The following is a 27,031-nucleotide window of genomic DNA, read 5'->3' as shown; positions in this document are numbered from 1 at the left end:
ACACAGGACTACTTGCGTGCCAAACAGCATAAGCAGTAAGTGATAAACAGGGCTAAGTGATCCCACAACCAATGAATCAGAGCTAAGTTCTGCACTCCTGCCACATCCAGTCGTGAATGGTGGTGGACAATTAAACAACTCACTGGAGGAGGAGGCTCCACAAATATCCCCATCCTCAATGATGCAGGAGCCCACACATCAGTGCAAAAGATAAGGCTGAAGCATTTGCTACAATCTTCAGCCAGAAGTGCCGAGTAGATGATGCATCTTGGCCTCCTCCAGAGGTCCCCAGCATCACAGATGCCTGTCTTCAGCCAATTCGATTCACTTCATGTGATATCAAGAAACGGCTGAAGGCACTGCATACTGCAAAGGCTATGGGCCCTGACAACATTCCAGCAATAGTACTGAAGACTTGTGCTCCAGAACTTGCTGCACCCCTAGCCAAGCTGTTCCAGTACACAAAAAGCAGGACAAATCCAACCCAGCCAATTACCGCCCCATCAGTCTACTTTCGATCATCAGTATAGCAATGGAAGGGGTCATCGGCAGTGCTATCAAGTGGCACTTGCTTAGCAATAACCTGCTCACTAACGCTCAGTTTGGTTTCGCCAGGGGCACTCAACTCCTGACCTCATTACAGCCTTGGTTCAAACATGGACAAAAGAGCTGAACCCCCGATGTGAGGTGAGGGTGTCAGCCGTTGACATCAAGGCCGCATTTGACCGAGTGTGGCATCACGGAGCCCTAGCAAAACTGGAGTCAATGGGAATCAGGGGGAAAACAACTCCTAGGTAGGAGTCATACCTAGCAGAAAGGAAGATGGTTGTGGTTGTTGGAAGTCAGTCATCTCAGCTCCAGGATATCACTGCAGGAGTCCCTCAGGGTAGTGTCCTCAGCCCAACCATCTTCAGCTGCTTCATCAATGACCTTCCTTCAATCATAAGGTCAGAAGTGGGGATGTTCGCTGATGATTGCACAATGTTCAGCACCATTCATGGCTCCTCAGATACTAAAGCAGTCCATGTCCAAATGCAGCAAGACCTGGACAACATCAAGGCTTGGGTTGATAAGTGGCAAGGAACATTTGCACCACACTAGTGCCAGGCAATGACCATCTCCAACAAGAAAGAATGCAACCATTGCCCGTCAATGTTCAATGCCATTACCATCACTGAATCCCCCACTATCAACATTCTGGGTGTTACCATTGACCAGAAACTGGACTGGACTAGCCATATAAATACTGTGGTTACAAGAGCAGGTCAGAGGTTAGGAATCGTGCAACGAGTAACTCACCTCCTGACTCCCCAAAGCCTGTCCATCATCTACAAGGCACAAGTCAGGAGTGTGATGAAATACTCCCCACTTGCCTGGATGAGTGCAGCTCCAACAACACTCAAGAAGGTTGACACCATCCAGGACAAAGCAGCCGCTTGATTAGCACCACATCCACAAACATACACTCCATCCACCACCGATGCACAGTAGCAGCAGTGTGTACCATCTACAAGATGCACTGCAGGAATTCACCAAGGCTCCTTCAACAGCACCTTCCACTACCATCTAGAAGGACAAGGGCAGCAGATAAGACTTGGAGAAGTCCTGTAGATTAATGAGGTGCCATGTCAATTCATGTTATTTTGATTCCAGTTGTGCGCTATCTACCTGAAGCATTCACTTGCGATATAAAAATAATCCTGATTAAACATGGTGAACTCAGGCCATGACATCGGCTGCGAAGTATTCACTTGATTCTCCTGTCTATTTTTCCCACATTCCTCTGCCTTTTTCTTTCTGAGATTTGCCAAGTTTTCCTCATGATGACAAAGAGAAAGAAAGAACTTGAGTATTGCTGAAAAAAGAGACATGTCAAAGCTTAACATCTTGGACTCATCAGGACACTTTGCGAGAATACCAATATAAGGGGAAAACAACAATTTATACCGTATGTGAGGAGAGTGATGATTGGTTGGCAAGTGGACTCTGATTGGTAGAGGCATTGCCATGGAGAATGCACCAGTGATGGTGACTGACAGTTAACTGCCAATCATAGTTTGAACTTTAAACCAGGTAGCTTGACCCTGACTGGTCAAGGCGTTGTCCTGAAGAATGAGTCAGTGAATGGCTGTCACTTATTTTGTTTAGCCAAAACAGGCGCAAAGTGCAGACGTTCTTTCTGTTGTAAAAAATAGGTCCCTGTGTATTAATATATGTAGCTTCCAGTACACACAAATGTGCCACACTCTGAGCCTAACTGACAATTTTAAATTGGTTGTCAGCGTAATTCTTAGCACACTGAGGATTATTTAGCAAATGTCGTCCAGCCGCAGAATCACATCTAATGTTGGACACAATGTTTTGAGTTTTGCAAGCACGGGCTGGTTGGGCATGTTCTGTAGCCTGCCCATTGCGGACAGCGGCTTAGACGTGCTGTGTGATATAACCCGCCAGTCTTTGGGATGTACAGCCTACATACCTAGCATCACACTGGCAAGGAAAAATAAAGAAAGGAAGAAAGGGATAAGCATGTAGGTAGGATTCCCAGTAATCTTCAAAGTAGTGGTCCTGAGAATCAGCTGGGAATATGGTCACCTCTGTCCCTGCTGCCATTCGTGGGTCAAGCGAAGAGCTTTCTGGAGCAGGCCTTTGGTTATGTGGGGGTGCTTCACTGGTGTTCCTGTCATGATGCTCCCACCATACGACTGTGGGGCATAGACCAGCTGGTCTTTTCCTGCCCGTCAATTTCCTGTGTCCAGTCCATTTGGTATAGCTATTGTTACAATCTCAGCGGAGAAGTCAGATCCCAGAGTGAAACCTGGCTTGATAGATCCTAACTTTTATTTTAGTTTAGAAACTGTGGAGGAAAGTTACTGAACAAATTCACGGGAGTCTGCTGATAAACTTTAACAGAAAGAATAAAACATTTATTAAACACGGAAAATGAGCTATATTACACCAGACAAAAAGGTTGGAAAGATCTCAATACAAACACAAGAAGTGTTTCAAACATTCAAACCATCCCCTCACCTCAGCTATATCTTTACAGACATATACAAATTCGAAAAGATAAAATGATTTACAATATCTATCTTATACTCTAATATTCAGAGTAGGTATGCAGTACATGTGAATTAACAGGCAAACTGTGGTCAGACGTACCACACTCCAAAGTAAATGACAGATGCGACCAAAGCAGATTCCATGGATTTCTCAACGACCCATCCAGACGCTGTCACACCGTGAGCATCCCGGTCTTTCTCATGAGGGTTTCCAATCTCCACATTCAAAACTTGCCTGGGAATTCTCTCCAACATGTCACTCTCATTCGGATGACTTTAACAGGGATTCACTCTCGCTGTCAAAGATTCTTTTCTCCTGGATCTCCGTGTACGCTGAAGCTTCACCTTAAAAGGACACTTTCAGATCTTTGGCCGACTCAAGCAGAACACCGCTGCTCCAAAAGGCCGCAATAAGAGTCACCAACTGTCGGCTGCCTCCACAGATCTTCAGGGCATCTCTCCAGCCAACTTTGCTTCAAGTCTGCTCCTGCAGCTCTCTCTCTCTATCTCTTTATTGCTCTGCTCCTCAAATTTACTTAACATGATCTGTTTCTGATCTCTGTCCTTGTCCCTTACCTGGGAGTGTCTTCTTTCTGTCACCCTTCTGTCCCATTTCCTTGTTTGAGACCTTCTTCTTGGTTTGAGATCTCTCTTCATCCCCCTTCCCGTATCCTGCTCCTTGAGACACTTTCTCTTTAATTGTGCTCCAGTTCCAGGTCACCTGGCCTGCTTTTTGTTTCAATCCTTTTCTTCCTTTTCTTCTGCACATGTGCGAAGGGTCAGTTCCCGGCCTAAAGAAGGTAAACAAAGACTAACTGCGCGTGTGTGGCCATCTCCCGACCGGAACATGTGCAAGACGCCCGAGACCCACTGGGAACTGTAGTTCCTGGCCTCTGAATTCCCGAAGTCCGACTTCCAGGTAAGTATCTGAGTTTGTCACAGTGCACCCACAGTGCTGCTAGGAAGGGAGTTCCAGGGTTTTGGCCCAGGGACAGTGAAGTAGCAGTGATACAGTTCCAAGGCAGGATGGTGTGTGACTTGGAGGGGAACTTGCAAGTGGTGGTGGTTCCCATGCATCTGCTGCCCTTGGTTCTTTTGGGTGGCAGAGGTGGCGGGTTTGGAAGGTGCTGTCGAGCCCTGGTGAGTTGCCGCAGTACATCCTGTAGATGGTACACACTGCTGCCCACTGTGCGTCGGTGGTGGAGGGAGTGAATGTTGAAGGACAGTGGATGGGGTGCCAATCAGGCGGGATGCTTTGTCTTGGATTGCATCAAGATTCTCAAGTGACACTACCCCCCGCTCCCATAAGTGGGATTGATATTATTTCAGAAGCTCTATAAGACAGAGCAGTAGCAACCGTGGCCTGAATTTTTCAGATGGTGGGGTCTCGCTTCCCGCCATCTGAAGATTTCCCCGCCGACTCCAAGTGCCCCACGGCCATTTCACGCTCGAATGAGTGTTAAGTGGCTGCAGGTGGGAATTCAGCCCCTCACTCTGGAGAAAGTCCCGCCTTAGAGAGCTTCCGGCCAATCAGATTGGCCAGCAGCTCTCCAGCTCCTGCAGCCACAGCGCTGCAGTGGACAGAAGGAGAAATACAGGAGGACGTCGGAGTCTAAGTCCAGGCACCGGAGGCCCAGGGCGGGGAGGGTAGGGAAGGCCTGGGTGAGGGGGGGGTGGGGCTCGAAGTGAGCGATTGGGGTCTCAGGGGAGAGGCCGGGGGGAGGGAGGTCTGGAGGCCACCAGGCATTAAGGTGGGGGGGGGGGTGCTGCCCAACTTCAGAAGGGAGCTTCTGATGGAGGTGCTCCCTCCCACCCCGCCCACCCCCCACTTCCCATCCGAGTTGTTGGTCTTGTGGTCTTGCTCCACAACCGTTCAATCCTTCCGCCATCCTAAAAATTGAGGCTGGGTGGGAAACGGCCCTTAAGTAACCAATAATTGGCCACTTAAAGGCCTCAGATGGGGCAACAGTGGGCTTCCTATCCAAGGCCTTGCCCGCCCCATCGTAAAATCACTCTGTGGGCGGGTCAGGCAGGATCCCGAAGGGAATCACCTCCCTTCAATTTCACGCTCCTTCCCCCCCACCTCCCGCCGATTTAAATCCCACCAGAGGGGAAGTGTAAAATTCTGGCCAGAGTTTTTTTATTTCCTTTAGTTTTTACAGCTGAACTGAAGGTAAACCATAGAGAGAAAGCTGGAAAATCACTCAGTATATTTAAAATATTCAAATGTTAGGTCTCAACAACCACAATGCCCTGAGCGCAAGAGCAGCTATGCCAAGAAACAAGGGTGCATCTTTGTTTTCCCTCTGTAAGCAACATTCAGTCAAAAGGTGCAATAAGATCAAAATGCTAAAATAAATATTAGATGCTCTCTGGTTTAAATAGGATTCTTACACACTTTCTGTCCATGATGATCTCTCACTGTCAGTGGGGAAAAGAAAGGAAAATGCCAGGCATAGAAACACGCTCTGGGAGGCTTCTTAGTCAAACAAAATGAGCTCTATTTACAACGAGAGCTCCCGTGGCTGCTTGTACCCAGCCAGCCCCTCATGGGAAAACCCTCCCTAGAATTTATTCTCCCGCACTAGTCGCACATTGGTTGAACAAATCACATGACCCCTACTCAGTTGAACTGATCTTATAGTGACAGTCATCACACCAGATATTTGGGAAATGGCGTCGCAGTCAATTTATTGTCCTTATAGGCTTGTTGTCCTGTATAAGATTCCTGTCTAAGAGGGGAACATGGCTATGTCTGTGCAATGGTAGCACAGCAATAGCCTTGTGTGTCATTAATTCCTGAAGACCATGGGCACCTAGCCCCACACTGCCCCTAATGAGGCACAATTCGATCCAATTGGCTCCTCAGTCAGAGGTGCCTTAAAGGATGAAGTGACACATGCCAGATATCTACATGTACTGCATACATTAAATTGACTTGACATCGAATTGACTCCACAACCTTTCTCAGTTGGTAGCACTCTAGTGTTTCGCTCAGGAGGCTGTGGGTTCGAGAACTGCCCTGAGAAATGAGCATATTTTCCAGACTGACACTCCAGTGCAATGCTGAGGGAGTGCTGCACTGTCAGAGGTGTCGACCCTTCACAAGGAATGCTAAGCTGAGACACCTTCTGGCGGCTGCAGCCGTTCATGTGGATGTTAAAGATCTGAAGGAGAAGGGAGTTTTTTCCTGGTGCCCTGTCCGATATGTCGTCCTCAGCCAGCACCATTAGAACAAATGGATCACTCAATCCCTTGCTCTGTGTGGGATCTTGCTGTGCAATGAAATAACTGTGGCCCTTGCCTTTGCCACCACCACTATTCCTTGCATATGAAGTACCTTAGGACATTTCCAAAGGATGTGATAAGGTTCTATATAAATGCACGCCTCTGTTTGCAGATCTATGAGACAGTAACATTTCAGTAGGAAGAGTTAGTATGTGGTCCCTTCAATAGATTAAATGAGGGAGATGCATGAATGTAGTCTGAATACAATCTCTATGGAGCTATTTTTAACTTTGGCCAATGATATAAAATGGGCAATATCGAATTAACTGCTTATCATACATCATGCCCCATAATCCCTTGCATCAGCTTTAACAGAAAATAAGTTCAAGCAGTGAATACATGGGCAGATAATTGAATATCGCTCATTTTGCAATGTCGGCAAAAATTAATATTTTTTAATTCTTTCATGTGATGTGCGCATTGTTGGTAAAGCCAGCACTTATTGTCCATCCCTAATTGTCTTTCAGGTGGTGATGAGCTGCCTTCTTGAACCGCTGCAGTCCCTGTGGTGTAGGAACATCCACAGTGCTGTTAGGGAGGGAGTTCCAGGATTTTGACCCAGCGACAGTGAAGGAACAGTGATATATTTCCAAGTCAGGATGGTGTATGGCTTGGAGGGGAACTTGCAGATGCTGGTGTTCCCATGTATCAGCTGCTCTTGTCCTTCTAGGTGATAGAGGTCGTGGGTTTGGAAGGTATTGACGAAGGAGCCTTGGTGAATTGCATGCTGTGTATCTTAAAGATGGTACACACTGCTGCTATCGGTGGTGGATGGAGTGAATCTTTAAAGTGGTGGACATGGCTCTGATCAAGTAGGTTGCTTTGTCTTAGATGGTGTCGAGCTTCTGTAGTGACCCCCCCCCCAATAAATGATAGATTGATATGATCTCAGAAGTTCTATGAAAGAGAGCAGTAGCAACTGTGTTATATATTTCCTCTAGTCTTTCACTGAATGAAGCTAAATCATAGCAAGAAAGCTGGGAAATCACTCAGTGTATTTAAAACATTCAAATGTATATTCAAAATGATTGATGAGATGAAAAAAGAAGCCCTTTGACACATTTATCCTTTACAAAGCACTCCTTAAATTTGTCCTTCTTAAGAGAACTAAAGGCCAACTCTCATTTCCATTAAAAGAAGTCGTGACTTTAATTTTTCTTTGTGTATTCATGGTAACCAAATGTTTTCTTGGTTTGGATACAGTAAGGGGGTTTGTCAACTCACAACAGAGAACTTCTAATGTTCTCCTGGCTCTTTGATTGTTCCCTTCACATCTGACAGGCAACACAGAGCTCCATAAAGGAGCATTAAATCTTATCATTAACATGGAGCAGCACAAATAGCCATAGCTGTCTGACAGAAATCATTTTTGTTGTGGACACCGCGATAAACACTCGCGATATTGTTAGCCTGAAATAGCTAGAATTCTTACATCTGTCACTGTGTTCTTTGTGATCCAAAATGTAATATGCATGAAACTGGGTTCATATAATATAGTCAGCCTAATAATGATAAGTGGTGTCGCATAGGTTAACCATTCTATTTAAGAGCTGTCTTTGTGTTTTCCAGCAGAGATTTATAATGCAAAGCCACCAGACAAAAAAATGAAGACTTATTTAAAAATCCCTGGCTCAAAGCCACACAGCCAAAGGCCAAAAATAACAGTAAATTGAGTCTTTGGCCAGCATAATCTAGTCACTGTCACAAGAATCTGTGCCTTGTTCCTGACAGTCCTTCAGTCATATATAAGGCACGTAGTGTTCCTAAAAGCTCGAATTACAATGAGTCTACAGCACGGAAACAGGCCATTCGGCCCGACTGGTCCATGTTGCTGTTTATGCTCTGCATGAGCCTCCTCCCATCTTATTTATATCACCCTATCAGTATATCCTTCTGTTTCCTTGTCTCTTGCCTTTATCCAACTTCCTCTTAAATGTATCTATACTATTCTCCTCAACCACTCCCTGTGGTAGCAAGTTCCACATCCCCACCACTCTCTGGGTAAAGAAATTTCCTCCTGAATTCACTATTGGATTTATTAGGGACTATTTTTTTTAAATGGTTTCTAGATTTGTCACCAACAAGTGGAAACATTTTCTTCATGTCTATCTATTAAAAACTTGCATAATCTCAGAGATCTTTATCAGGTCTCCCCCTAGCCTTTCTCTTGTCAGAGGAAAACTGCCCATTCAGCATTTCCTGATAGCGACAGCCTCTCAGTTCTGGTATCAGTGGGCAGAATTTAATGCCCTCCCCTGTGGCATGTTTGGCAACGGAGGCATTTAATCAGATGGGAGGGTGCCAGGTGGAGATCCCATCGTGGCAAGGAGGTACATGGACGGCCTTCCAGCTCTGCCTCCACTTGAGGTCCTTTAGTACGCAATTAATGCCCAGTTAAGGGCCTTATCCTGGTGCTGCTGCTATTAACTCAACAGTGGGGGTGGGCTCACCATACAGGGAGGCTGCAAGTGTGTTTAACCAAGGCTGTATACAAGGTTAACATAACTTCCCTGCTTTTCAGCTCTATCCCTCCAGAAACCTCCCTGCTGCCTGAGAGAAGTTTGGGAAAGGAGACGAAGGGGTAAGTTCATGCAGAGAGACTGCATGGATCAGAGTTAGAGCTATAACATTACAGTACCCTTCGATATTCTTGTGCTTTAGGATCAGTCCCTTGTGGGAGTGTAGAATTGATGAATTGGAGATTTTGCTAGAACTGTTCTTAGCATTGTTTGTCCCATTGGTAAATAAATCCTAGATCCAAACACTGACATCTTCGGTAGTGCAGGATATGTGTAAGTTGAACAGGAACATGGATTTAAACTTGATGACTCCAATATTTAATGGACCCTGCTAAGGAAACGGAGGTGTGACTTCAATGTACCGCCTTACCCTGGACATTATCCCAAATCAGGGAAAAGGGGGTTAGTTACATACTCAGGGCAGACGGCCCACATCAGAATTGTAACAGAGACACACAAACTGGAGGAACTCACAATCACACCCTAACACTCAGAAAGGGGAGCCCAAAGCTCATATTGGGGAACATCTGGACAAGAAGTTTATGGCTAATCAATCATTCCAGTATCTATACTACCATTCACTTCTTCACTGTTGAGGCCTTCAGGAGATGCAGAGGGAACCCAGGCCTATTCTCAGTCATTCTGAGTGGGAGTACTGGGGATAAGATGGGCAGGATCCATATTGGTATAACCTAAATGTTCCCCCCCACCCAGTGTTAGTGTAGGACATGTAGTAAGTAGGCTTAAGATGAATCTATGCCTGAACAATGACAACAACTTGTATTTATAGAGTAACTTTGACATGGTAAAGCATCCCAAACCACTTCACAGGAGCACTACCAAACAATTGACACTGAGCCCCATCCCATAAGGCATTTTAGGGCACTTGAGGTTTCACGGTGTATCTTAAAGGAGGAAAGCGACGTAGAGAGTCAAAGAGGTTTAGGGAGGAAGCTTAGGGCTTAGGAAGCTGATGGCATGGTTACCAATGGTGGAGCGATTAAAATTAGGGACCAGTCTTGGAAGAGCAGATATCTCAGAGGGTTGTGAGACAGGAAGAGATTACAGAGCCAGGAAGGACAGGGCCATGAGGGATTTGAAAACAATTGAGGTGTTGCTTAATTAGGAGCCAAAATTTAGAAGGCATTTGAGCACAAGAATTAGCAGCAGGAATAGGCCATTTGGCCCTTCAAGTCTGTTCCTCCATTCAATAAGATCATGGCAGATCTGACTGTGGTCTCAGTTTCACTTTCCTGTCTGCCCCATAAACCTTGATCCCCTTGACTATCAAAAATCGGTCTAACTCAGCCTGAATAAATTCAATAACCCAACCTCCACTGTTCTCCTGGAAAGACAATTCTACAGACTAACGATGCCCTGAGAGAAGAAAATTCTCCTCATCTCAGTCTTAAATGGGAGACCCTAAATTTTTTGCCTCAGGACATACCTGAAACCTTCAGTGACACTGTGAAACTATGGTGTGCCACAAGGATCAGTGCGGGGGCTTCAATGTTTTACAATTTATATAAATGACTTGCTTGAAGGAACCGAAGGGATGGTGGCTAAATTTGCTGACAACACAAAGATAGGTAGGAAAGTAAATTGTGAAGAGGACATTAGGAGGTTATAAAGTGACAAGGTAGGTTATGTGAGTGGGCAAAGATTTGGCAAATGGAGTATAATGTGGGCAAATGTGAAATTGTTCATTTTGGCAGGAAGAATAAAAAAGAAGCATATTATCTAAATGGTGAGAGATTGCAGAGCTCTGAGATTCAGAGGGATCTGGGTGTCCTAGTGCATAAATCACAAAAAGCTAATATGCAGATACATCAAGTAATTAGGAAAGCTAATAGAATGTTATCACTTATTGCGAGGTGAATTGATTACAAAAGTAGGGAGGTTATGCTTCAGTTGTACAGGGCATTGGTGAGACCACATCTGGAGTATTGTGTACAGTACTGGTCTCCTTATTTAAAGAAAGATGTAAATGCATTAGAAGCAGTTCAGAGAAAGTTTACCAGACTAATACCATGAATGGGTGGGTTGTCTTATGAGGAAAGGTTGGACAGGTTAGGCTTGTATCCACTGGAGTTTAAAAGAGTAAGAGGTGAGTTGATTGAAACCTTTAAGATCCTGAGGGTTTTGACAGGGTGGATGTGGAGAGGATGTTTCCTCTTATGGGAGAACCTAGAACTAGGAGTCACTGTTTAGAAATAAGGGGTCGCTTATTTAAGACAGGAATGATGAGAAATCTTTCTCTCTCAGAGGGTAGTGATTCTTTGGAACTCTCTTCCTCAAAAGGCAGTGGAAGCAAAATATTTTTAAGGCAGAGCTGGATAGGTTTTTGATTAACAAAGGGTGAAAGGTTATCGGGGGTAGGCAGGAATGTGGAGTTGAGGTTACAATCAGATCAGCCATGATCTTATTGAATGGTGAAATAGGCTCGAGGGGCCGAGTGGCCTACTCCTGCTCCTAATTCATATGTTCGTATGGTCGTAGCTCTTTGAGCGAGCTACGCAATTAGTCCCACACCCTTGCTCTTTCTCCAGAGCCCCGCAAGTCTTTTCTTTCCAAGTATTTATCCAATTCTCTTTTAAAAGTTACCACTTAATCTACTTCCACTCCACCTTTCAGGTAGCTCTAATCTCACAATGTCACCCATGCCTCAGTGAGTCTCTCACTTGTAAGTCAGAACATTGTGGATTCAAGTCCAGCTCTAGGAAGCTGAGCACTGATTCTAGGCTGCCGCCCCAGTACATCGCCGAAGGAAAGCTATTCTGAAATTCAGATAAGACATTAACCTGGCATCCTGTCTGCTCTTTCAGGGGCTGAAATTTTCACTGAGCGGACGGGCGGCCACGCGCCCGACCCGCTCGAGCGTAAAATGACGCACGTGACGTCGGGCGAGCATCCCGACGTCATCGCGCACTCACGCGATATTTCGGTTGGCGGGCCATTAAGGGCCATTTAAGTGATAACTGAATGAAATTTTTCGCTGCCCATCCAACCTTACGGTTGGCGGGCAGGCGAAAAGGCCAAGTGGCCTTTGGATTTTTTTTTATGAAACCTCATCCACAGCAGGATGAGGTTTCCAACAGGAATTAAAAATTAAATAGAAATTTTGAAATTTCATTTATTATATGTCCCTGTCCACGTGACAGAGTCACATCAGGGGACATGATTTTAACCGTGGTTACTTTTTTATTTTGAGTTTTTGAATCTTCAGCTCCCTGAGGCAGCTCTGTGCCTCCTCCCGCCCCCCACCCCGGCAGCACTGAGTGCTGCAGCTTGTGTTTCACGCTGGCCGGCCGGCTGTTAATTGACCAGCCAGCATGAAATTGATGCCAGGGCCCGATCTCGGGTGGCGATCGGCTTCGCGAGTGCTCTCAGGCCTGCCCACCGTGCTCGCCTGACAAGGTAAAAATCCTGGCCCAGGTGTGTGAAAGGCCTTGGCTTGTTAAGCAGTGACAATAAGGAAAATTTGTAATTACTTTAAAATGTTTAGGGAATCTGTATATTCAGAAGGTTTTGGAAAGAAGTGGCATATAGGGAAGATTACACGGGCAGAACCCTGTTTACATGGATGCTTCTGCCTGTGGATAATCAGTTAAGCCCTTGAAGGAAAGGGACTGGAATTCAGCTTGGAATAACTGTGCAGCTGGAACTGGGCCCATATAGGCATTCAGATTGCTTATAACATTCATGAGATAGTCTTTGTAGTGCCTACTATTCCTTGTGTAATTTATAGCTCATATTGACCATGATTTGCCTGTTAATTTAACCTTTCTTCATTCATAAGATAAGCTCTTCATCCCAGGAATCAGTTGGGTATGTTTATTTTATGTTGATTCTGATTTATGCTAATGTGGTTGACTCTTAAAATGCCCTCTGAACAGGGACAATTAGGGATGGGCAATAAATGCTGGCCTAGCCAGCGACACCCACATCCCATGAACAAATAAAAAAAAATATTAAAGTAAAAGTTACAAAAAGTGAAATCGTGTTCAGTGAATTTCTTCATCTGGGGTTAGTTCAGTTCATAGATTTCCAGGGGGATCATAACCATGGATAAAAGACCCACTGGTGTTATTTTAAAGAAGACAAGGGGAGTTCACCCTGATATCCTGGCCAATATTTACACCGTAATCAGCATCACTGAGAAACCGATTATCTGATTATTATCGCATTGCGATTTGTAGGAGCTTCCTGTAGGCTAATTGACTGCCATGTTTCCTACATTATAGCAGCGAGTACAAAAGTAATTCATTGGCTGAAAAGTGCTTTGTGACGTCCGGAGGTCATGAAAGACGAAATATAAATGCAAGTCTTTCTTTTTACATCCCAACTAACGCATAGCACTTTTTTCTCATGTCACCTCTAGTTCTTTTGCCAATTACTTTAAATCTGTGTCCGCTGGCTACTGAGACAACAGCCAGTGGAAACAATTGCTCACTATCTACTTCACCCAAATCCCTCAAACTTTAGCAATTTAGCTACTTTAAAGAGAAGTTCATTGACAATGTTTTGGATTGGGAGATAGCGGATTTCAGTAAAATAAGGCAGGATCTGGCCAAGGTAGACTGGGAACAGCTACTTGAGGGGAAATCTACAGAGGAGCAGTGGGGGGTGTTCAAAAAGGAAATAGGGAAGGTACAGGCTCAACATGTTCCCTCTAGGGTGATAGGAAGGAGTAACAAGCCCAGAGAACCATGGATGACTAGAGATATTCAGGAAACGATGAGAAGGAAAAGAGAGGCTTTTAGCAGGTACAAGGGAAGCAAATCAGCAGAGGCATTAGTGGAGTACAGAAAGTGCAGGGTGAAGCTTAAGAAAGCATTTAGGAGAGCAAAGAGGGGATATGAGAATGCTCTGGCTGGTAAAAGTAGGGAAAATCCCAATTTATTCTATAAGTATATCAATGGGAAGAAGATAACCAGGGAAAGAGTGGGGCTCATTAGGGATCAAGGGGGAAATCTATGGGTGGAGCCTGAGGACATCGCTAGAAAACTTCACATCTGTCTTCACCCAAGAGAATGAGGATGAAGGTATGGAACTCGGGGAGAGGGACTGCGAGGTTCTTAAGCAAATTGATATAGGGAGTTACAAGGTATTGGAGGTGTTGGCAGGCTTAAAAGTGGACAAATCTCCAGGTCTGAATGATTTGTGTCCCAGACTGCTGAGGGAGGCAAGGGAGGAGATCGCAGGGGCTCTGACCCAAATTTTTAATTCCTCTCTGGCCACAGGGGAGTTGCCAGAGGACTGGAGAACAGCTAATGTGGTTCCGCTATTTAAGAAGGGTTGTAGAGATAAGCCAGGAAACTACAGACCAGTGAGTCTGACGTCAGTGGTAGGGAAATTGTTGGAGAAAATTCGGAAGGAGAAAATCTATCTCTACTCGGAGAGGCAAGGTTTGATCAGGGATAGTCAGCATGACTTTGTCAGAGGGAGGTCATGCCTAACAAATTTGATTGAATTTTTTGAGGAGGTGACCAGTTATGTAGATGAGGGTACTGCAGTTGATGTAGTTTATATGGATTTCAGCAAAGCCTTTGACAAAGTCCCACATGGGAGACTTATAAAGAAGGCAAATGCACATGAGATACAGGGTAATTTGAGAAGGTGGATTCAAAATTGGCTTTGTTGTAGGAGGCAGAGGGTGATGACAGAAGGATGCTTTAGTGACTGGAAGCCAGTGTCCAGTGGCGTACCACAGGGATCTGTGCTGTGTCCCCTATTATTCGTCATTTATGTAAACAACATGTGACTATGCGGGGGGTAGGATTAGTAAGTTTGAGGAATACACAAAGATTGGCTGGGTGGTTAACAGTGAGGTTGAGTGTCTTGGGCTACAGGAAGATATAGACGGGATGGTCAAATGGGCAGATGAGTGACAGATGGAATTTAACCCTGAAAAGTGTGAGGTGTTACACTTTGGAAGGAGTAATTTGACAAGGAAATATTCAATGAATGGCATGACACTAGGATGTTCTGGGGAATAAAGGGACCTTGGAGTGTGTGTCCATAGATCTCTGAAGGTGGAGGGGCATGTTAGTGGGGTGATGAAAAAGGCATATGGGACACTTGCCTTTATCAATCGAGGCATAGATTACAAACATAGGGAAGTCATGTTGGAGTTGTATAGAACCTTGGTGAGGCCACAGCTGGAGTACAGTGTGCAGTTCTGGTTGCCACATTATAGGAAGGATGTGATTGCACTGGAGGGGTGCAGAGGAGATTCACCAGGATGTTGCCTGGGAAAACATTTAAGTTAGGAAGAGAGGTTGGATAGACTTGGGTTGTTTTCGTTGGAGCAGAGAAGACTGAGGGGCGACCTGATCGAGGTGTACAAGATTATGAGGGGCATGGACAGGGTGGATAGGGAGCAGCTGTTCCCCTTAGTTGAAGGGTCAGTCACGAGGGGACATAAGTTCAAGGTGAGGGGCAGGAGGTTTAGGGGGGGATGTGAGGAAAAACATTTTTACCCAGAGGGTGGTGACGGTCTGGAATGCACTGCCTGGGAGGGTGGTGGAGGCGGGTTGCCTCACATCCTTTAAAAAGTACCTGGATGAGCACTTGGCATGTCATAACATTCAAGGCTATGGGCCAAGGGCTGGTAAATGGAATTAGGTAGGTAGGTCAGGTGTTTCTCACGTGTCGGTGCAGATTCGATGGGCTGAAGGGCCCCTTCTGCACTGTGATTCTGTGACACAACCTTACGTGCTTTTCCAGGGAATCTGCTCCACAAATCCAGCACTATGAAGTGAAAAAGAATTGGGACTTAGCTTGGCAAACAACCTCACATTCTCGTGAACGTGGTAGACGTGCAACTTGTTTCACAGTCACAGTGAAGTGTGATTACAAAATAACACCTAGAGCGTTTTGCCACAAGGACATATCACTGAAAGGAAATGGTGCCCGTTAACCTTTTTGAGTATTGAATGCCTACATCAGTTAACTGCAAAAAATAATTTGTGAGAGGGTGAGAGCTCCATTGACCAGACACCTATTTTCCACAATCCCAAATATCTGTCGGATTTCAACAGGACAAAACAAAACATTGGCTCCCTACACAGCTCCGTTTGCATTTGTTTTTCATTTTTATTATTCATTCATAGGATGAGGGCAAGGCCAGCATTTATTGCCCATCCCTAAATGCCTTGTAAAGGTGATGGTGAGCCACTTTCTTGAGCACAACTAAGTGTCTTGCTCGGCCATATCAGAGGGCAGTTAAGAGTCAACCACATTGTTGTTTATCTGGTGTGGCATATAGGCCAGACCGGGTAAGGACAGCAGATTTCCTTCCACAAACGTCATTAGTAAACCAGATAGGTTTTTATAACAATTCATAAGTTAAATAAGCATCATTAGTGATTCTAGTTTTTTATTTAATTGAATTTAAATTCACCAATTGGTGTCTGAACTCATGTCTTCAGATCATTAACACAAGCCTCTGGATTACTAATTCAGTAATATAACTCCTACGCTACCATTCTCATATTTCTCACTAACCTTTCTTTTGTTGGTAGCAATGGCCGGGATTTTCCAGCCCCACCCACCGCCGGGATTGTCCAGTCCCTCCGAATCTCCGGCAGCGGGTCCCGCCACAACGGGGCCAGAAAATCCCAGCCAGTGTGTTTGTCTCTGGTTCCACACATTGAGTATTGATATATTTGAGGATCTAAATAAACAACCAATTTTCATTATTTACTGAGACTCTGGGTGGGTGGGCAATGGTGGTAGGAGAAGAGTTATCTAATCATGAGAGTCAATGGGAGATGCAAAACACTATCTAGTAAGTGCTTTATTGCCCCATTTAATGTATTTACCAATAATTCCCATTCAACAAGAAATACCTTTGTCGCCAAATGTAACAAACTGACTTGAAAGCAAAAAATGTTCAACAGATTCTACAATCTGTCATCGACTTCAATCTTTATGCAGAAAAATCTTCTTTGATTTTGGAAGTTTATCCCACAGGACAAGAACATTTTACTATCTCTGCCTGAGTTATATCCACCTCTCCTTTCCTCTTCTGCTTTTATAAGTCACACAAAGGTCATTCCATCAACCCAGATGTGAAGCCATCCGCAAAACCCTGTGGGAGGCACCAGTGTGAAAATTTCATCACACTAACTCATGATCAGACATGAAATATATATGCCCTTTGCTTTACCGTAAAACATATAGGGACTGTAATTTATGTAAGTGCCAAGTGACTCATCAATAAAATTAAAAACAACATAATTATTTTTGAGTCAGTTTAGTATTATTTGTTAAAAGTATAGAAATAACTGATGTCCAGTTATAATTAAGGCTGCTCTTTCTGCCAACGCTACACATGCGCAGTTGTATGCGCAGTCGCCATCTTTCTAGAGGGCAGGGTGCATGCACAGTCATCACTGGCCCTGGAACTGCAAATGTTACAGTGCCGGCAGCATCAAATTAATACCTTTAACAATCCCCTCCATCCACAATTCACCCCAAACCTCACAGACAGGGCTAGAAAAAGCAAGTGGCAAATGAGACCCACTCCGTCCGCCTGTCCTCACCCCCAATCCACCAATTAAAATGACACTTCACGTTGGTGCCTTTTTTTTAGAAATTTATTAAAAGATGAAATATCATTAGAAATAGCCGAGGAAAGAGAGAGGGAGAGAGCAGGAGAGACGGAGACAGGGAAATGGCTGTGCCCCAAGTGCTTACCCGCCGCAGGCCCCAGGAAGCGTGGGCTTGCTTGAAATTTCAGACCCGCCATTTAATTCGTTCAAAGGGATGGTCAACCTGGCTGCATTTTATTTCTTCTATAAATCATTTTGGGCAATGAAATAAGATCCATTATTAAAAGTTTGAAGATGTCGAAACGAAGCTGTCACCGTTTATGGGAACGGATTGGTGTCTCCTGAAAACGATGTCATCGGATTCTGCGCATGCGTTGACAAGTGTCCGTGTGCAAACAGGTATCGGTGGCCATCTTGCCCAGCCATCTTAGGTTGGCAGGAGATACAGTGTATGGTTAAAGCTTCATTATGTCAGCTGTGCCCAGTGGATAGCAATCTTACCTCAGAAGGCTGTCTGGTTAAGCTCCACTGCAGAGACTTCGAGAAAGATTCTGGTACAGAACCGAGGGAGTTTTACACTGTTGGTGGGACTGTCTCTCAGATAAGATGTTAAACCCTGCCTACACGCTCAGGTGAATGCGAAAGATCCCACGGCACACTTGTAAAGAAAAGGAGAGCTCTCCCTGATGTCTTTTTCAATATTTATCCATCAACCTTGAAAATAGATGATCAGGTCACATATTGTTTCTGTGTAAACTAGCTGTTGAGGTTCCTACATTATAGTGACTCTCCTCTCAACAATCTGCTGGTTTTTTACGCCATTGAATGTCAAGGGGCGATGCTTAGATTCTCTCTGGTTGGAGATGGTCATTGCCTGACACTTGTGTGGCACGAATGTTACTTGCCACTTGACAGCCCATTGTCCAGGTCTTGCTGCACTTGGACATGGACTGTTTCAGTATCTGAGGAGTCACAAATGGAGCTGAACATTGTGCAATCATCAGTGAACATCCCCACTCCTGATCCTATTTTGGAAGGAAGATCATTGATGAAGCAGCTGACAATGTTTGAGCTTAGGACACTACCCTGAGGAACTCCTGCAGTGATGACCTGGAGCTGAGATGACATTTGATTGAATGCATTAGCAATGGGAGTCACAACTTCAGACCACACCCTCATTGCCAATCAGCATTCCTGTATCAATTTTGTACAGGAGGAAAGTGAGGCCCAATTCCATGCTTGAAAAACATCTGACAGTGCATGCACAGAATCCAATGATGCCATTTGCTGGAGACACAAATCCATTCTCATAAACGGTGACAGCTTCTTTTCTGCAGCCTTCAAACTGTTAATAATGGATCTAATTTAATTGCCCATGCATCCTCAAAATGATTTATTGAACAAAAAGAATGCAACCAGGTAGACCATCCCTCTGAACTAATTAAATGGCATCCCTAAAATGGGCCTTAGGCTCTTTGCATATGCTAAAGAGAGGCCTAAACCTCTCAGGTTACCCAAGCAATGATATGGCTTAGCAAGAGGCTGTCACCAAACAAAAACCTAAGCTTAAAGGCAAAATACTGCGGATGCTGGAAATCTGAAACAAAAACAAAAAGTGCTGGAAAATCTCAGCAGGTCTGACAGCATCTGTGGAGAGAAAGACAGAGTTAACGTTTCGAGTCCATATGACTCTCCTTCAGAAAAAACTAAGTTTAATTAAAACCACACTGCACTTTAAAACTAAGTGAAAGGCCCTAACACCAGAAATCACAAATTAAGTAGAATTATCCATGAAAATCAACTAGATTCACTTAAGTTCCCAACTTTGAAATACACTTACATGCATCCCCTATGGTCTCAACTTTGTAGACGTCATAGTTATCAATTATAGCGTCGAAGCAGGTGTACAGTCTGTTGAGAAAATCCACCACCTGGTAAGGAGTGCTGGCACTGGACAGCAAAGTGAATCCAACAATATCACTACAAGGAGAAAAACACACACAGGGAGTCCTTGATCAGAAACATGACTGGAACAGTTTGTCTTGTCAAAATCTATGAAGGGAAAGTATTGGAAAATTTGGGGAATAATAAGTTTATTGCTTTAAAAGGAGAAATCCTTTGCAAGTGAAACTGAAATGTTTTTTTACAGCAAGTTGAAAGAAACTCCATTCGTAACTTGTTATTATTGTTCTAAATTTATCTACCATTTTAACAGAAGCAAAAGTATAATTATTGATGAAATCTACAAGCAACTTTACACATGCTGAGTCGAAATTAAACTTGGTGTGCAGATAGTTTATGGGTCAATGCAAATGATCACGGTTTGAAGATGGGAGAGCAAAATCATTTAGTCTTTTGCACAGCATGTCAGAGTGTTTCCATTGTGCTATGCAACCCCAGCCAAACATAGAGGAGTTCAGCGATGATTTACAATTTCCTAAAGATCACAGAGGCTTAAATCTTGTCTCAATTAACTTTCTCCACTCACAAGTTCAGTCCTAATCAAATTTGCACTAATCATTGGCCCGGAACATATAATCTACCACTAAGTTAACTCTTACAAATAGATTGGCGATCTCATTCAGGAGGGTCATAGCAGTGTTGACTTGGAAAATGGGAAAAAAATGCCCCTCTACTGCAAAAGCAAAATTCAAAAAAGCAAGAAGATGCTGGAAGCCTGAAGCAAAAATATGAAGCCCCCTAAACACTAACTACACTGCGGGACAGAGTATAAGTCAAGAAATAATGGCGGCTTGTCAGAAAGGTATTGCAATTTGGTATTGCAATATTGATGGTTGGGGGTCATACTTGCAACAAAGGAAAATGGTTGTGGTTGTTGGAGGTCAATAATCTCAGTTCCAGGACATCACTGCAGGAGTTCCTCAGGGTAGTGTCCTTGGCCCAACCATCTTCAGCTGCTTCATCAATGACCTTCCTTCCATCATAAGGTCAGAAGTGGGGATGATCGCTGATGATTGCACAATGTTCAGCTCAATTTGTGACTCCTCAGATACTGAAGCAGTCCATGTCCAAATGCAGCAAGACCTGGACAATATCCAGGCTTGGGCTGACAAGTGGCAAGTAACATTCATGCCACACAAGTGCCAGGCAATGACCATCTCCAACAAGAGAGAATCTAACAATCGCCACTTGACATTCAATGGCATTGCCATCACTGAATCCCCCACTATCAACATCCTGGGGGTTACCATAGAAACTGAACTGGACTAGCCATATGAATACTGTGGCTACAAGAGGAAGGTCAGAGGCTAGGAATCCTGCAATGAGTAACTCACTTCCTGACTCTCCAAAGCCTGTCCACCATCTAAAAGGCACAAGTCTGGAGAATGATGGAATACTCCCCACTTGCCTGGATGAATGCAGCTCCCACAACACTTAAGAGGCTTGACACCATCCAGAACAAAGCAGCCTGTTTGATTGGCACCACATTCACAAACATTCACTCCCTCCACCACTGACGCACAATGGCAGCAGTGTGTACCATCTACAAGATGCACTGCAGAAACTCATCAAGGCTCCTTCGACAGCACCTTCCAAACCCTACAATCACTACAATCTAGAAGGGCAAGGGCAGCAGGCACATGGGAACACCACCATCTGACTTGCAAATATATTGCTGTTCCTTCAGTGTCACTGGGTCAAAATCCTGCAACTCTCTCCCTAATGCATTGTGGATGTACCTACACCACATGGACTGCAGCAGTTCAAGAAGGCAGCTAACCACCACCTTCTCAAGGGCAACTAGGGATGGGCAACAAATGCTGGTCTAGAGCAATGCCCACATCCCATGAATGAATTTTTAAAAAATTCCAGGTGATTTAAACCTCATATAGATTGGCAAAATCAAATTAGCAAAGATAGCCTTGAGGACAATGTGCTAATAGAGTTTACTTAGAGCGACAGTTTCTTAGAACAATACATCATGGAACCAAATAGGGAACAGGTTATTTTATGCCTGGTAATGTGTATGAGACAGGATTAATTAATTATTTCATAGTAAAGAATCCTCTAAGGAATAGTGATTATAACATGATGGAATTTCACATTCAGTTTGAGGATGTGAAACTTGTGTCTGAAACTAGTGCATTAAACTGAAATAAAGGTAACTACAAGGGTATAGAGACTGAGTTGGCTAACTTAGGCTGGGAAAATAGGTTAAATGGATAAGTAGTGGCAGACATTTAAAGAGATATTCCATAAGTGTCAACGGAGATATTTTCCATTGAAAAAGAAAGCCTCTATCAGAAGGATGAGCCGTCTGTGGCTAACTAAGGAAGTTTAGGATGGTATCAAATTGAAGGAAAAGGTGTACAACACTGCAAAGATTAGTGGTAGGCCAAAAGTTTAGGAACATTTTAGAAACCAGTAAAGGATGACTAAAAAAGAAAGAGGGAGAAATAAGGATATGAGAGTAAACTGGCAGGAAATATGAAAACGGACTTCTACTAATATATAAAAAGGAAGAGAGTAGCTAAAGTAAATGCTGGTCCCTTAGAGGATGAGACTGGGGAATTACTAATGGGAAACAAAGAAATGGCAGAGGCTTTGAACAAGTTTTTGTATCTGTCTTCATGGCAGAATATACTAAAAGTATCCCAATAATAGTATAAAAGTAAGAAATTTAAAACAATCACTATCACTAGAGAAATAAGTATTAGAAAAGCTAATAAGGCTTAAGGCTGTCAATTTCCCTGGACCTCAAGACATGCATCCTAGGGTCTTAAAAGAAGTGGCTGCAGAGGTAGTGGATGAATTGGTTGCAATTATCCAAAATTCCCGAGATTCTGGAAAGCTTTCGTGGATTGGAAAACCACAAATGAAACATCCTTATTCAAGAAAGGAGGGAGACAGAAATCAGGAAACTATAGGCAATTAGCCTAACATCCATTATTGGGAAAATGCAAGAGTCCATTATTAAGGAAGTAGTATCAGGACATTTAGAAAATCATAATATAATCAAGCAGAGTCAAAATGGTTTTATGAAAGGGTAATCATGTTTGACAAAATATTAGAGACCTTTGAGGATTTTACAAGCAGGATGGATAAAGGGGAACCAGTAGATAAAGTTTATTAGGATTTCCAAAAGGCATTCAGTAAGGTGTCATGTAAAGGGTTACTACACAAGGTAAGAGCTCATGGTGCTGGGAGTGATAGATTAGCATGGATAGAGAAGCAGAATATTGCAGATGCTGGAATTTTGAAATGAAAACAGAAAATGCTGCAAACACTCAGGGGCAAACACTTAGAGGGGAAATTCCAGGTGGTATTATCCCCATCTATCTGCTGCTCTTGTTCCTTTAGATGATAGTGGTCATGGGCTTGGAAGGTGCTGTCGAAGGAGCCTTGGTGAATTCCTGCAGTGCATCTTGTAGATGGTACACACTGCTGCTACTGTGCTTCGGTGGTGAAGGGAGTGAATGTTTGTGGATGGGGTGTCAATCAAGCGGGCTACTTTGTCCTGGATGGTGTCCAGCTTCTTGAGTGTTGTGGGAGCTGCACTCATCCAGGCAAGTGGGGAGTATTCCATCACACTCCTGACTTGTGCCTTGTAGATGATGGACAGGCTTTGGTGAGTCAGGAGGTGAGTTGCTTGTCGCACGATTCCTTGCCTCTGACCTTCCCCTTGTAGCCACAGTATTTATATAGCTAGTCCAGTTCAGTTTCTGGTCAATAGTAACCCCCAGGATGTTGATTGTGGGGGATTCAGTGATGGTGATGCCATTAAACATCAAGGGGCGTTGGTTCGATTCTCTCTTCTTGGAGATGGTCATTACCTGGCACTTGTGTAGCATGAATAGTACTTGCCACTTATCAGCCTAAGCCTGGATATTGTCCAGGTTTTGCTGCATTTGGACGTGGACTGCTTCAGTGTGTGAGGAATCGCGAATGGTGCTGAACATTGTGCAATCATCAGCGAACATCCCCACTTCTGACCTTATGATTGAAGGAAGGTCATTGATAAAGCAGCTGAAGATGGCTTTGCAGAGGATGCTACCCTGAGGAACTCCTGCAGTGATGTCCTGGAGCTGAGATAACTGACCTCCAACAACCACAACCATCTTCCTCTGTGCTAGGTATGACTCCAATCAGCAGCGAGTTTTCCCCTTGATTCCCTTTGGTGTGTGACTTGAAAGAAAACTTACAGATGGCGATGTTCCCTATGTATCTGCTGCCCTTATCCTTCTAGGTGGTAGGGGTCATCAGTTTGAAGGGTGCTGTTAAAGGAACCTTGGTGAGTTCCTGTAGTGCATCTTGTACATGCTACACACTGCTACCTCTGTGCATCGGTGGTGGAGGGAGTGAATGTTTAAGGTGGTGGGTGGGGTGCCAATCAAGGGCTGCTTTGTCCTGGATGGTGTTGAGCTTCTTGAGTGTTGTTGGAGCTGCACTCACCCAGGCAAGTGGAGAGTATTCCATCACACTCCTGATTTGTGCCTTGTAGATGGTGAGCAGGCTTTGGGGAGTCAGGAGGTGAGTTACTTGCTGCAGAATTCCCAGCCCCTGGTTGAACATTTCTCATTGAGGTTTAGAAGAATGGGAGGTGATCTTATTGAAGCATATAAAATTCTGAGGGGGCTTGACAAGGTGGACGCTGAGAGTATATTTACCCTCTTGGAGGAATCTAGAACTAGGGGACACAATTTCAGAATAAAGGGTCTCTCATTTAAGGTGGAGATGAGGAGGAATTTCTTCTCTCAGAGGTTAATATTTGGAATTCTCTTCCCCAGACAGTTGTGAAGACTGGGTCATTGAATATATTCAAGGCTGAGTTGGACAGATTTTGGTCGACAAGGGAGTCAAGGTTATTGGAGACGGACAGGAAAGTGGAGCTGAAGTGGCAATCAGATCAGATCAGCCATAATCATATTGAATGGCAGAGCAGGCTCGAGGGGCTGAATACCCTATTCCTGCTCCTATTTCTTATGTTCATATGTCCTTAAACAGTAAGTGCTGGAAATATTCAGCTGGTCAGCCAGCATCTGTGGAGAAGTAAATGGAGCTAGCTTTTCAGGTCGATGATCTTTGGTCAGAACTCAGTTCTGAAGGCCATTGACTTTAAATGTTAACTTTCTTTCTCTGTCCAAAGAGCTGGTCTGCCCTATTGGGTGTGTCCAACATTTATGGTCCCTCTAATGGAGCCAGGCACTACGAGGTGGGGGCAGAGTAGATGAGATTCACTCTACATCTAATTGTGCTGTGTCAGCCTTGGGAGTGCTTGACCCTGCTTTGAGTACATGAATAGAAAATATTTCATTTTCCCCAGCTAACATCCCATCAGCATCACGCCAAAAATATAAGCCAATTCATTAGAACTGCTTTGACTTGTTAACAACAGAAAAGTGACAATAGTGACACCACCAATAACAGCACTTCCACCATCACGACAGTGAAATCAGATTCACAACACCTAAGTAACATGCCTGAAAAACACCGTAGCGTTAGAGTAACTTTGAGCTTGTGAAGTAATCCCTTGACGAAGATCATCAGCTACTTCCTTTGGTAACATGCCTGGTGACATATGCAATGGTAAACACATTCAATCAGGTTTCACACACCATGCACTGTGAATGTTATCTCAGAATAATGACAGGGGACTGAACGTTAACTTAGGTATCTTACTGTATAAGAGGCAATCAGTCTTTTGCTTTTCCTGCAGGAGATCTTGAGTCCTTTCAGCCACAATAACTTCCAAATGCTTGCTGTACTTTTCCATCTACATATAAACAATAGAAGATATCTCCGGTGTGTTCTATAAGTTAACTAACCAAGGTATGATCAGCGAGGTACTGATTTGCAATTTTTTGTAAATGAAAGTGCAGTCGCTAAATCATTGTCAAAAATTATGGAATCTTATGGCATAAAAATGGAATAAACCAATAGCCCTAATTAGCAACGTGGCCCTGTAACTTTAGCCAAAAATCCTGGAAATCTATGCAAAATTAATAGAAATTTGACCTGTTCAGGCATAAACCCAATGGCTCTGATGGTGATGAGATGAAGTTGCTATTTTGTGAATATCTACCCAATAGATAACCAGGCAGATATTTCTAATTGAAGCACCATCATTGCAACCACTGCACATTTGTAACATCAACATCGACCCATACCATCCATGATATTGCTTGTTTCTCATTCATGAAGGCAGAGATTGGATTGGTACATTTCCAATAGGAATATGCAACCAAATCAGCAGCACATGTTAAAGTAATTAATGTGTATCCCCTTAATCTACACAGAATACTCCTCCTCCTTCAGATGGGGAGCCAGAGTGGTCATTCCTGAAAGGTACAGCCCACAGTTGTTGTGTGATCTTCATGATTAGCACTCAGGGATGAGCTTGACAAAGAGTCTAGTGATGCCCAGGGTTAGGTAAGGACATAGAAGACACAGTGAAACAGTGTAGAGTATGTCAAGCTGTAGAAAAGCAGCTATAAGGATCAGTGCTTGGGCCCCAGCTATTCACTGGTATTTGTTGATTTGTTGGTATTCATGATTTGGATGAGGGAACCAAATATAATATTTTCAAGTTTGCTGATGAAACAAATCTTGGTGGGAATGTGAGTGATGAGGAGGGTGTTAAGAGGCTTCGAGGCGATTTAGACAGGTTAAGAGAGTGGGCAAATACATGGCAGATGCAGTATAACATTGATAAGTGTGAAGTTATCCACTTCAGTAGGAAAAACAGAATGGCAGAGTATTATTTAAACGGTGATAGATTGGGAAATGTTGATGTACAAAGGGACCTGGGTGTCCTTGTACACCAATCACTGAAAGCAAGCATGCAGATTCAGCAAGCAGTTAAGAAGGCAAATGGTATGGTGACCTTCATTGTGAGAGGATTTGAGTACAGGAGCAAGAATGTCTTACTCCACCTGTACAGGGCCTTGGTGGGACCACACCTGGAGTATTGTGTGCAGTTTTGGTCTCTTTACCTAAGAAAGGATATACTTGCCTTAGAGGGAGTGTAGCAAAGGTTCACCAGACTGATTTCTGGGATGACAGGATTGTCATATGAGGAGAGGTTGGGCCGACTAGGCCTGTACTCACTGGAGTTTAGAAGAATGAGAGGGGATCTCATTGAAACATATAAAATTCTGACAGCGTTGGACAGACTGGGTGCAGGGATGATGTTTCCTCTGGCTGGGGGGGGTTAGAACAAGGGGTCACAATCTCAGGATATGGGGTAAACCATTTAGGACTGAGTTGAGGAGAAAATTCTTCACTCAGAAGGTAGTGAGCCTATGGAATTCTCTACCACAGAAGGCTGTGGTGGCCAAGCCACTGAATATATTTAAGAAGGAAATAGATAGGTTCCTGGACTCTAAAGGCATCAAAGGGTACAGGGAGAGTGTGGGAGTACAGAGCTGAGATAGAGGATCAGCCATAATCCTATTGAATGGTGGGGCAGGCTCAACGGGCCGATGACCTACTCCTGCTCCTATTTTCTAGGCCATCAGCACCTTTACAACCATGGAAATGGCTAGCTAGAGTGTGACAGAGGCTGCACATAGTTGTTGCAGAATTGAGGGGCAACAGGCATTATCATACTCCTTCAAGGGCCATACCCTAAGGGGGCATTGGC

The 27,031-nt window shown here is 44.0% G+C and overlaps 1 protein-coding gene across 1 annotated transcript in view; it reads right to left on the bottom strand.

Moving 5' to 3' along the window:
• Positions 1 to 27,031, bottom strand: part of LOC144692814 (atrial natriuretic peptide receptor 2-like) — a 77,643-nt gene that overhangs the window by 8,037 nt on the left and 42,575 nt on the right. The window contains exons 16-18 of the mRNA XM_078561890.1: positions 25,069 to 25,162; positions 24,870 to 24,957; positions 19,268 to 19,407 (exon numbers count right to left, since the gene is read on the bottom strand). Of these exons, the coding sequence (XP_078418016.1) occupies positions 19,268 to 19,407; positions 24,870 to 24,957; positions 25,069 to 25,162 (322 nt within the window). The remainder of the gene's footprint in view (positions 1 to 19,267; positions 19,408 to 24,869; positions 24,958 to 25,068; positions 25,163 to 27,031) is intronic.

The sequence above is a fragment of the Cetorhinus maximus genome, chromosome 17 (genome assembly GCF_964194155.1).
Source record: "Cetorhinus maximus chromosome 17, sCetMax3.hap1.1, whole genome shotgun sequence".
NCBI lineage: Eukaryota > Metazoa > Chordata > Chondrichthyes > Lamniformes > Cetorhinidae > Cetorhinus > Cetorhinus maximus.
The sequence above is the reverse complement of the archived record's forward strand: the minus strand, read 5'-3'. Positions and strand labels throughout refer to the sequence as shown.